Below are 13,147 nucleotides of genomic sequence, written 5' to 3'. Positions count from 1 at the left end.
GAAGAATATCACAGGAAAAACTTGTGCTGTCACTTAATCCGAATTATACACTTATCACATTACTTGAAGAAATAAAATTTGGGACTACAAAAGAAAAAATGAAAACTATATAGCAGTTCATGGTAATAGCTGGCAAATTATAGGCTACACAAGTAGGATATTTGGCACACCTCAACCGGTTCTAAGGTCTTAAAAGATTTTGGTCCAAATGTGTTTATTAGCATCCATAATGGATATCCCCGTAGTGCTCAACCCCCAATGAAGCAGTACCTTAGATTAAATATTTTATCACTTGAATTCCCCAGCGGTAACATTTCCGTCTCATGACATTGAATTAAGTATGAATAATTTATTGTATCCCTGGTACTCAAGATGTTGCCCCCAACTTTAGAGGAGCCAGAGTGACTGTAAAATTTGGCGCTATCAGCATAAAAGTTGGCAGCAACCCCTAAGTTAAAAAGTTTACTTTCAAATTTTAAAAGTAAAGTGCTATTTTTTTTGAAACTAGCGGTGATTTGGGGAAGACGGAGATACTACTGATTGAAAATAAGTATTTTATGATAGAAAATTTATGATTTACACGTTCGTTCGTTTGAGAAGAAAAACCCTAATCAGAGGTAAAAAAGTTTCTTTGTCGCAAATCATATCGCGCGTCAATTCACGAGAATACTGCACAAATGTAGTAAATAGGTTTAAAGTTGGAAATTAGCAGTAAGAGCGAGGAAGGTTTTCGGGCCTTATAGTACATACTGCTGGGGCAGTCTGGCCAGAATTTATAGTTCGTTAAAATCTAGGCAGTCCCACACACGAAATTTCTGTCCTTGCCGAAATGTTATTGAATATATATATATATATACCTACTTTTTACTCACTCAGGTGATTATATTTTAGCGAGGTCGTGGGATTTTCCCGACCTCACGCCTCCACGCTAAGCGCTTTGAAAGATACCAAATTATGGTGAGCCAACTGCTATTTACTTCGTCTTAAATATCTTTATTTTCTGAAACATACGACTAATAAACTTGTGTAGACGCTACTGACCATACACTGTGGCTATTGTTAAGCCATTTACTCTAAAGTATGACGTCTCAATCATCAAAGCAAGTCTTGGGATAGAAATTCTTTAAAAATCGTCTAAACGGAGGTTAAACCATTAAATATACTTCAAAGGGGGATAGAAAATGAAAGACAAAACCACTGTGATTTAGAAGTGGTGTAATACGATTTGAGGCTACTAGCTAAACTCATCCCCGCACTATGGCAGTTGGTTTTTGAAGTAGGGTCCGTATAAACCCCAATGAAGCAGATTAACTGATTTTCCATCCCAGCTTATCTCCATATTGATAATTTCTCCAGTTGGCTTCACACATTTATCTGGCAAAACACTTGAAGCTTTTCCATCAAGTCCTGTTGGCACTGAATTGCACATTTAAACGCGCACTGTTTTGGTGGATTATACAGATAAAATCTGGTGGGGATTTGGGCGCCCTACCAACTGCAATGTTAAACTTTTGTCATTCTTTGTGAAACCTGACTGCTCCTGACATCACTGTCTTTGTGTAAACCTGCCAAGGCGCTGATGGTATCTCGAGTTTACAACCTTTGGAAAAGGCGTATTTGCAATATGAGACTTCATCGGTTGTTATAAGGTTCTGGATGGTGTCTACCTGGAGGAGGGGGAATGTTTGTTTTGCTGGATCTACCGAGATCACAGCCGTCCATCGAAACGAGGTTCGCTCTCCCAGGGGAGACTACATATCTTAATTCTCCGTTGCAACTACCCGTCCCTATTTACAAATCTGCATTTCATTCACAAATCAGCATTACCAATTGAAGGACTTAACAACAGAGACCGATGAGGGAAACAACGAAGACTCTACGATTTGGTAAGTCCTGAAACAGCAAGAAATGTAGGTTAGGGATTGTCATACCCGCTACCACCTTTGCACATGTGAAATACATAATGACAATGGCATGTGACAGTTGGAAGCCGAATAATGCGGAAGTTAAATTAATAAGGGGGTGTTTTCGGTCAGGGATTAACTAAAAAATAAGTTTCCGGGGTAGGGAGGTCATTTCCCTTCCAGAATCTGCATGTGCTATCAATCAAACAACCAATCTGTTAGTGATTCTGACTTGGCATTGTTGAAGTACATCAGGTGAACTACAAAAATTAAGGCAAAGATGGGATGTTTATGGTGTTGCCAAGGCAACATCAAAACAGACATGCGTCGTCTGTAAACCAGATAAACCAATTAAACTATTTTGAAGGGAACACGTACTTTGGATTTTAATATCTCTGTCTGAAGAGGCAGTCTTAAAGTACAACCCCATAGTCCATAAAAAAATTTCGGACTTATCTTTACGGTAGTGAATTATGGCATTAAACAAGTGTATTCGGTTCTGACACCGCATACATGAAATAGCGGAAGGCTTCCTTATTTATGGAAGTGGTCCAAGTTACTCCCTATTATCTATTCAGCGAAGCACAAGCTTGATGGGAGTTTTACTTCCTGCAAAACGTGCCTTGTTAGCAGAAGAAAATAAAGAAGAGGTATTAGCCCTTGCTACCTCCGTTTGCATTATGGCACCTGTGTTTCCCTAAATGCCTATTCTACTTAGTATGCATTCATCACATTCCCATAGAATGCCATTCAAAGTTGACAAAGGAAATGATACTAATCACTTGGAAAATATCATCAGAAGTAAATGGAGGATGACAAAGACGAGAGGAGAACAAAGATAACCCGGTGTTCTCCTCCCTCTAACTTTACCTCGTACCTGTTCCCACTGGTAGGTTTTATGCTAGTGTGGTTTTGTGTGTGGTGTTGTTTGCCGCAATGGGAAAATGACATCCCTTCCACTCACTGCTTGATCAGTCATTTGATTGGATAGTTGATTCCAGTTGCTTCGCAGGGAGAAGATGGTTAAGATTTGAATGAAGCAGAGGAGGAGGAGATAGATGACAAGGAAAAAATGAAGATGCCGAAGAGGAAGTGAGACTTGAATCCTACTAAGTAGATAGATATCATCCTTAATTGTTTGGCCTTCGCAGTAAGTGGTCAATGCCTGACCGACGATTCCATCTGCTGTGCAACCCATACACACGAGCAATGATAAAAAGTGATGCTCGCTGGCCAAACTAGCCATACAATACCATAGTAATTTTCCACCATAGAATAGTCAATCAACCAGTCATACATTCAGTCAGTTGTTCGTCCAACAAACTGACAAAAGGAGTAGTGAGGCATGTGAAATGGATGGTCCCTGCACTTTGTAGGCTTCTGCTTATGCGTGATAGTTTCCCCTCCACTTTCCCCTCCCACTTGATGTGCTTGTCATCCACTTATTCCAAACATCACTAGAGGTGGCTCTTCACACGTTTACCTCCACTTATTAGGACACTTATTTGTGCTACCACGATCTTTCGCATTCCTGTGAAAAATGATGGGGTCGTCCACAAGATGACGCGTCTATCCTTGAGTAATTCATCGGTGGAATCCTATTTGATAGATTGCTTCATGTGTGACACGTCCGTTTACGGCATTCGACTAACATACCTCCTCCTTGTTCCATGGGGGACGGTCACAAACCGGTAGCCACAGTTCCAGCAATAAATTAAACTCTGTTCCTGAAACAAGTAAAAACGAGTTCCATATCACCGGGCTTTTTTGGAGTGGCATATTCGATGATGTGGCGACTGAACATAAAGGACGATTTAGTAGAGTGCTAAAGTGAATACCAAACTAACAGCCAGATTCATGACTATCTATTCTTTACAAGGTATATATAGTCGTAAGCATTACATTGAAGTTTACAAGAAGCAAAAAGGCTTTTTCCTTTAAGATGAATGAACATGAATTTGGATGCTTCCTTGCCTGTTTAAGCAAATCCCCATTGCTTAATTCTCCATTTTTTGTGATACACGATTTTGATGTAATTTATTTAACACACAAATCCGAAGAAATTCTACTACTCACCCCGAACTGTATCCTTCACTTTTCAACTTTGTGCTCCGCTATCCAACACCCTTCTTCCACTTTATACGACTGCTGTCTTGGGACGGTAGCCGTGAAGACTTCAGCCTCTAGGTAAATGGTATCACTTCTGCAAAAATTCAACGTTTTATCTCTTTGGCAGGCCTAAAAATAGGCGAGAAGCTCTTCGTGATCTTGCAAAACTCAATAGCCTAAAGATAATACAGTTTGACATTTGCGTCCAATTCGCCTTACTTTTGCGTAATTTTGGACAATGCAGTAGAGTTGGGGGCTGAAGTAAAAGGCGCACGCAAGTGTGGTCAGTGGACAATGGGAGGAGGCATTTGTATGACAGACTGTCAAGCAAAATTTAGCATTCCACATTGAACCTAGTCTACCCTAACGGAAACCGCAAGAATGCCACACCTGGAAATACTGATTCTCACAATTCACACCAGAAAGGTGCTTCCACATCCTAACTAAGTCGGGTGCACTTTTTTCTTCCAATGACTTCATTGTGTCAACCGTAGATGTCAAGGAAACATTACCTTTAGTTGAGTTGCTTCACCGTCAGAATAAACTGGGCACACTTTAAGCTTTTAGTGGCAGTTGTGTTTTACTAGAGATATAAAAGTTGATAAATTAACCAAATTAGCAAGTACATTTAGCGATAAATTTTGGTATGTGTTAATGAAATGTTGTAGTTTGTGGATCTGGCATTAAAAAAAGGTGGAAAAAAGTACATCAAGTCTATAAAGCCGAAAAGGGAGAAAGCTCAAGGACATTTGGGGTCCCAAATGTCACGCTGCTAGATGTTTGAGGAATCATTCCTCGGCCAAGATTACCCTTTGATACGGAGGTGCTAGCCTCTGGGGTGGTGTCCTCGATAGGATCAACCAAGCTGGTTATGCCATGACTGACGAGGGAACTACTTCCCCAGCTTGGTCTTATTGAAGTCTCTTATAAATTAAGTTAATCGGTAACGTCTTCTGTTTTGGCTATCGTGGGTCTCCCTTTAAACCGTCATTAACCGCAAGACGAAAGCGACGAAGGAATCCTTGTTGCATCATTGTTTAAATGTTGATGGATGCGTTTGGAAAGTTGTGCGAATAGCTAGAAAATTTTCTACATCAAATGAACTTCATACCTTAACGACTTTCTGGATGAACATTGGTCTAAAAGCAACAGGAGAAAGAAAGTCTTTTTAATCTCTATATTATGGTGAAAAACTCGCTGATATCATGGGAGAAAGGTAAGCTGCTTGGCTCATTATCAGCCACTGCTATGAAGGATTTGAGGTTAGGAAAGTTAAGGCGACTTTGACAGGTCCTATGTCATGCGACTCCATTAAAATAAGCTAAGCAAACAAAGTCGGGGTTGATGTTCACTTGCATTGGGTTCTATTACCACGGCCACCAGTGTAGAACACCTCGTCAGCCCTAAAGAAGTCATCAATGCCAAGATGGCCATCTAATCCTTGAGCCTGAAAGGCCCATTCAGCAAATTGTTTTCAAAAGAGTGTGTAAGGGGCGTGTCTTTAGCATCACCACACATCGGGGCTACAAAAGCAATTGTAAACAAACACTTATAGTGTGTAAATAGAGGGTAAATGTGCACAAACATCGGTTTCATAGGACCTTTTGATTAGATTAAACCTCTGGTTCCAAATCTAATATGTCACTTTGCATAGTCAATCAACTCCGGGGGCCTATTTATAAGCCAAACATTAGTGGATAGGATTTTGACAGCTATCACCTTGAGGGTTTTGATGCTCCATTTACAAATTCCCACTTACTCTATTTGAATGAATGAATAAATGAACGAATACACCAAAACACCTTTTATGGCTTGGATTCTTCACTCAGAATTATGCCTCCCCTAACCCTCCGTCACCTCCCCGCCCACCTTGACGCATGACTCATGGGAGTGGGAAAGTTGCCACTGTTTATATTTCCGAGGTCGCCAGTACTGCATGCCTCAACCCGCTCGTACACATACCATCACAACACGGAAGAGTGAGTGTGCTTTATGAACAGTCAGCCAAGTACTTTGACAGTGTTTTTCTATAATTTATGCTAACAAACAGCCTTAAAGATCAGCGAGGGCACCAGCGTGAGGGGCCTTAAACACTTGCTTATGATCACAAGTAAATCCCATTTAAGTTGGCAGAAAGGGGGACTCATTAAAACAAACAGGAAATTCGCTCATATATTTCCTTCTATACAGAGAAGATTTCCCAATCTGCTGATCATTCCACCCGGCGTTGTGGCTCCAGTGGACCCAAAATAGTTGTTAAAATAGTAGAAAGAAATTACACAAAGCTCTGAATTGAGGGGCTGATGCAAATGTATTTCATCCGAGCACAGACTAATCCATTAGGACAACGGTTTCTAGCGTAAACAGTCCACACCTCCGCGCCCACGCTCCAACCGAGAGGACTTAACACAACCGGATACAGTGTGTAAGGCACTTCCTTTCTGTATGGCAGCCAAATTTCGTAAAGTGTCAGTTTTTTGCCTTAAAAAGGTCTCAGCTATCATTAAAATTGTGAAAAATAAATTTGGACCACTTTTAAAAAGTTACATAAAATATGATTTCGTTGCACTGGATGGTGATTGCCCAAAGTGAAAGCGAGTTCCAGCTTGTTTGGATCTTATAATGCGAAAGTGTGAGGTACCTGTTTAAACTCGTTCCTGTTTATTCAGTTGCTTGTACACTTCCCTTGACAGGGTAACATCAGCGGGAGCTTTCAAAACGTTGTATTTCATCAAGTGGACACTAAAATTTTGAAGTTAACATTTGCTCATTTCTCTATTAGAATCAAAACGACCAAAAGACTGTAGAATGAGACTCCTGTTTAAACGACACGAAAGAAAAGATAGGTAGTGAAATAAACAAGCATTTTGAAGAATAAATTATGAAAGGGGATTTATAAGAAAATAAGCAGGGATTTCCTAAAAATCGTTTTAATTTGGTTTGAAGATTAGGAGTTGTAGGGATTGCATTCGGCCCTACTGATGGGATTTTTTAGGGCAAAAAAACATTTGCGAAAAATGTGAATAAGAAATCTGGAAATCACTTTTTACTTTCTTTATCAGATGACCAGAAAAGGGTAGACTCATCTCAGTGTAGCTGGGCAAAATGAATTGTTATCGCACACAAGGACTAGTAAAATGCTTGTTAATGCATTTTGGAGCATCAAATAGACGCAATTAGACTGTTGGTTGGGCAATACTCAACATTGTACTCTCTATCAATTCATCCATGGTTTCAATCCCTTCATCAATAAGTGGGTGGATCCAATGCAGTTGATCTCGGTTCTAGAGCTGTGGCTACCGCTTTGGAATGTCTCGCACACCCTCTCACTTGGCGTAACGAGGTTGAGGCGGAAGAGGCGGAGTAGTGATAGCAGAGCATGTTACACCAAAGTGTTTTCCGAAACCCTAATCTGCTAAAAAATCACTCAGGGTTAGAGGCGTCACCTCGTGAGCGACTTCAGTGTTCTTCAGGGGAATGTCGAGGCTCATGGCAGCACGGATACGAGTACAAGTACGTGGAGGTGAACGTGTAAAGAACCACGTCTAGTAATATTTAAGACGAGTGATGAAATAACTAGTTGACACGCACATCGCATAAGAAGCCAACTCGCAAATGAATTCTACACGCTGACAATTTGCAATCTGTCACTCCCTACTTCTTCGTTGGCGCATCCATGAATGTGTGCCACCCATCTTCGGTCTGTTTAACGAACAACTGCTTGAAAGGGGGGGTTCACCAATCTGTGTTGGGAAATGACTTCTGTATTGAGATGCTCCGCGGATCAACAAACGCCCCAGTGCCACTAATACGTCCACTACAACAACTATAAAATTGTCTGCTACGCATCGACCACTTCTGACATCTACCTACTCAATGCAATTCGCCTCCCAATTGCCCTTCCGCACCTGGCCTCTCTTCCTCTTTCTCCTCTCTTTCTTCTTCTTCTCCTTCGTCACCAACTTCTCCCTTGGAATAGGCAAAATTCAAGCAGTCAATCAAGAAATCATTGGAGGGATCATCCTCTTCTTATTGCGGCAAGCAAAATGACCCATGACATCGTCACTCTATAGCCTACTGATGAGGTTTGGACTGTAGGATGAAGAGAGGAGAACAGTGCCTAATAGAGGTTCCCTCCTCGTCCTCCGTATTCTTCCAAAGATATTTTTTAAATGAATGACACTCTCTCCTTTGTCACCTTTGCTTGGTATCCGATGGTAATGCCGCGAAGGTATGCAAACCAGCGTCGACATTTGGAAAACAGGAGTGTTTCTGCTGACGGCATTGTTTACAAGAAGTGGATCTCTCAACATACTTGCGCCCAGCTGAAAAGGGATGGTAAGGAGTAACCTCCATCATTTTCATAAAAGGGAAGTCTTATGATTTAATATGCATGCGGTTTTAGGACTGTCCACATCTGTGGGGATAAATCTGCGAAGGAGAAGCACTTTATGATGGCTTCCACAGACAGAGTCATTCAAAATCATAAGTGCGTGGTCTCTTCAAAGCCGTTTAATGGGTTCAGTCTATTTTATAGGCAAATATAGAATGCATAAATGTGCACGAACTTTTACCTCAAAAGTTACCGTCCATCGCTGTGCCACCGCAAAAAAATGAGGGTCATGCATGCGAATTTCACCAGTCCATCTAGCCGTATTTGAATTCCTTTTTTTAAAGTCAGTGAACATTCTTTTTTTAATGGTGGGAATTTTCTACATCCAAAGAGTCCCTTCTACGTTGGGGTTTTTACACATTTAACGGCAAATTTATTCTGCATAATCTAAAGAATAAGATCAGTTTGAAAGGACGGAAATAATTGCATCCGATCTCGGCAATCTTTGTGTTTCAGAGAAACACCGGTTCTGTTTATTCCACTACTAACGTTTTATTTTGTCATGTGAACTTTATTTACCATCACGGAGGTTGAGGCGACAGACAATCCAAACAAGTCAAAGTACCTACCATTGAATAAAAAAATAGGCTTTAAGGAACAACCGAAACGAATGCATCAAAAAGGCTTAAAAGAGGCTGCCAAGTACAAGGCTGATTTCAGGGCCACATTAGGGGCGAGGGAAGGCAGAACTGAGGTTTCTAAAGGCCTCACCGAAAAATTGCAGCATATATATTCAAGTATTCAAGAGGCGCCTTTGTTGCAGCTTGCGTCAAATTGTGGTCTTTGCACGCAAGGAAACTTGTGAGTTTATTGCTTTTGGCTGTTTGGTAAAACGTAAAACAAAAGTTAAGCGTCGTTGAATTTATTTTATTGTTATGGCTTTTGGAGTCTTTTTTAAGATGGTTCTAGCCTCTTTTTTTCGTTATAATCGACAAAAAGCATGATTTACTTAACCAGTTTACGAAAAAGGGACCTGAATTGACCATTGAACGAAAGTGATTATTTAATGAATTACTTGATTAATCGCAGTTGACGACCAATCCCGTGGCTGTGTTAGGAGTAGAGTGCAAATTATTTAAGGATAGGAACCTTTTTACGTTGTCTTAGTCAGTGGAAAGAAACAGGATTACTTCTGCTAATCTCTTTCCACTAAGGCGTAGGATTGCAGCTAAAGTCCTACTTTTGAGTAAGCCTGTTTTGTCTCTGGAGACAAACAACTTAGCTCTAGTCACCTCCGTTTCCATGTATGCACTTTTATTTCCCGACTGTCTAATCTATATTGCATGTGTCTGAGGGAAGGAGCAATGTCAGGAATTGGTGATTATCACTTGGAAAATATTATCAATGAGGACACGGAGGACGGGGATGGGGTTGAGGAGAGAATATGGATGGGATGATGTTCTCCTTCCTCTCACCCTACCTATAAACCTTCTCAACGGAAAATTTTATGGTGGTGATGTGCACTATTAGGTGCGATGTCATGTTTCATGTTGCTCGCCAAAATAAGAAAGAAATGTTCCTTCCACTAACTGCTTAATCTGTCATTGGATAGAATGACTTTGGCAATTTTGCAGGGAGATGATGATGGAAAAGAAGAAGGGGATGAGGAGAAAGACGAGGGGGAAGGGGAGACAGGTGAAGAAGAGGAAGCAAGACGTGAATCATATTCATAAGATAGATGTCAATCATAATTGTTTGACAATCGCAGCACGTGGTTAATGGATAGCCGACGATTCCGACTGCAGGGTGTCGCACACGGTTGTAGTGACGATGGTAGTAATAGTAGTAGTGCATCCTTTGGTGATAACCAGAGATGAGATAGTTGACCTAACGGGTATTACATTGAAGAAATCGTTTCCCATCACAGGTCTGTCAGTCACCAGTTATTCCTTTAATAGACTGATGACTGGTGACACACTGTTGTAAGTGCGTCAACTGACAAGAGGTAATGAGGAACAGGAAATGGATAATCCTTTTATGTTTTTTTGCATGTTAATGTGATTTGTATAACATCCACTTCCTTGGTAGCCTCCGCCTCCTCTTTCCCCGTCCATTTGATGCGCATATTAACGGGCTCAGCTTTCCCATGAGGAATGATTGATTCTTTCACAAGGCAAGTAAAATTGTTATTCCTAGAGCATTTTTTGTAGCACGTTCCAAAGCTACACTCCCTTCTTTTGTTTCTCCTCCTCATGCCATGTAAGAGGGTGCTGGAGACGTTCCGCAGTGGTAGCCACAGCACTGGTGTTCACTGATTCAGCACATTTGTTAATGTGGAAATGCGAATGAGGGAGGAGCTCTTTAAAGTTGGTAGGGAGGGCACTGACAAACTGAGGCAGACCCATTTGATGCCTCGCAGTGCAACGACAAATGCTCTCAACTGTCAAGCCACCTTATATTAGCAGCAAATCATACTACTAAGGTAAGTCGAAAGGACCACAAATTCCTTTCCGTCACCCAGTATTCCAGCAATCAGTCAAACTCCACCTTTGAGGGTAAGCCTTCAAACATCCGAAATGGCACACTTTGCTTTTGGCAACCAACTCAATTTAGATGTCTATCAGGCAGCGCAGCCTCGGTTACTGATTTTAATGGTTTTACCTGCCCTTCAAGCAGTAATGTACCTTGTGCTGTAGGTCTTGCTTCCTAAAAAAAGTTTATTTAAAACAAACTAATGCGAGGAAAAAATTTGTGTATGCGTTTAAATAAATAAACTCCTAACCGGAGGCAAGACTGGCACTCAAAGGAAAAGTTAAAAGTACAGAAATGCAAATTACTCTTCTTCAAAAATTCTGTGGTTTTATCTTCCCACAGGTTAAACTCAACGTCTAGTAAACAGTGCATCCTTTTTATTTTACTTAATTCTGTCAATCTTCGTAGTGTCAATCTTTTTGTTTGTTTTTTTTTTTTAGTGAATTTGGCTGAAGCAGACGGAGGGTCGTTAACGTAGGAGACTGTGCATCTAAAAGGGGGACAATGCAAGCCCAACCTACTGTCTTCAATACTCAAAAAAGGTAGAGTTGATAAGCAATGCGTGAGAATCGCCCATAAAAGCTTTAAATAGCTTTCTAAAACCACTTCTGCCGTAGTGGGCGGAGTGAGTACGTAGTAGTTTGAATATTAACGATAATGAGTTAGTGGAATGAAGAGAAAGGAACTAAAGTTAGGGCAGAGGTAATAGGCTCAATTGGGGTAAACACACACATATTCATACTCACGGAGGTTATGTGACCTTTCAGATTGTATTGCATAAGCTGTAAAAGTAAGTACAATACATAATGTTAATGTTTTATTGAGGAAATGGAGGGTGGGAGGCCCCTCTGGGAACCGGAAGAGCCTGTTGGTTCACGGATTGGGTTAATCTGACTCTTAATTAAAGAGACACTTATCACACAATTTTCTCATCGGTTTGAGCTCCTCATCTTCGCGGCCGACAAGTGGTGTGGCTTTATAGTGTATCGTGTTTCGTCGCGTACGGAGCTGTGTATCACAGGTATAATACGTACATGCATTGTTATCTTTTAACTGCTGCCCCCAGTTTCTGATCAGTGACTAGAGAAGAGCGTTTAGAGGAGAAGTTCTTGCATTCTACAAGTGATCAAAGTTTTGTCGAAGAATCAAAGCTTGTCTCCTCCTCCTCGGGGATCGTTGTCGCCCCTTCGGTCACGAGGATGGCGAATTTCCATCCACCTAACGCAAAAACATTGCCTATGCGGCTTTACAGATAAAAAGGGAAATAATCAGTGTTTAAAACAAATGGGTGACGTTAAGGTCAGCAGATGTATTCCGGTTTATTCTGACTGTATATTACCTCCTAAAGTGTACAAATGGAAAAGTCAACCCCACACTAGCTCCTCAGATCACTTTCTAGTAGCATAGACTTGTTACTGCCAAAAAACGAAGGACATGATTATCAATCTACCCAGACTATAGAGCACAATCACTTTCCTTTTTGGTGATCGTGATAACAATACTGCATCATACTTGAAGACGTAAATCTTGTCATAGAGGAGGCCTACTAAGACACAGATAAATGCCTCAAAATGGGTAATATTGTTGTATTGCAGCGGTTCTGATGAGGCACACAAAATTGGGCTATCAATCAAACTGAAATCCGCAAAACAAAAACGGGGAGGTTTATCACTTTATATCATTTTGTTTTTTCCTTTCGTGACAATATTTCATTTAAAGGAAGTTAAAAAACCCTCTTAAAGTTAGTTAACCAATGGAGGGGATCTTCAGAATTACTTTCGTCGTCATTACTTATTTTGTTGGTACTGACTTTTAATCTTCCAACAGCTTTCCTGCCTCGGTGTGGAAAATTACACTTGAAGGGTTGTCTGACAACAATGATCTCTTCTCCATTCTGTCCCCTTTCGTAGTCAGTTATAATTATCCAGGAAGTGAAAAGGCACATCCGCTTGAGGTAGGTGCAAATCAGGGCGTAGAGGACTTCATCGCATACCATGTACAAGTGTTCTGATGGTATTTTGTCAATTCAAAAGGCGAAGAAAGCCTTTTCAACTAAAAGTTGTTCCAACTTTCTGCTGCTCATCCAGCTTTTTGCTTGGTTCCCATGTCAAAGCACTCCTTTGGATGAGAAGACCTAGACCAGCCCAGGCTAAATGGCCATAGATATCATAAAGACTGCCATTTTTAACATACCAAGCAAGGAACACCAAACAATTTTCCAGCCCGACATTAGTTTTAACAAGTGCTAAATGATGTCAAGTCTCTTTTA

General features: G+C 40.8%; 1 protein-coding gene across 1 annotated transcript; it reads right to left on the bottom strand. All coding sequences in view use genetic code 11, as the record gives it.

Annotated features, from left to right (window-relative positions):
- Nucleotides 1-475: 475 nt before the first annotated feature.
- On the bottom strand, nt 476-12,823 carry EGR_07649 (hypothetical protein; the record flags this gene model as incomplete). The annotated part of the gene is made up of 11 exons (XM_024496898.1): nt 476-607; nt 3,561-3,729; nt 3,781-3,839; nt 4,598-4,690; nt 5,976-6,040; nt 6,388-6,545; nt 9,118-9,226; nt 9,587-9,680; nt 11,008-11,052; nt 11,611-11,660; nt 12,655-12,823. 11 exons carry the CDS (start codon nt 12,821-12,823, stop codon nt 476-478), a joined length of 1,143 nt encoding a protein of 380 aa, XP_024348680.1.
- Nucleotides 12,824-13,147: the final 324 nt, after the last annotated feature.

The sequence above is a fragment of the Echinococcus granulosus genome (genome assembly GCF_000524195.1).
Source record: "Echinococcus granulosus chromosome Unknown EG_S00083, whole genome shotgun sequence".
Classification (NCBI taxonomy): Eukaryota; Metazoa; Platyhelminthes; class Cestoda; order Cyclophyllidea; family Taeniidae; genus Echinococcus; species Echinococcus granulosus.
Note: the sequence above shows the minus strand (reverse complement) of the source record. Positions and strands in the feature narration are given on the sequence as shown.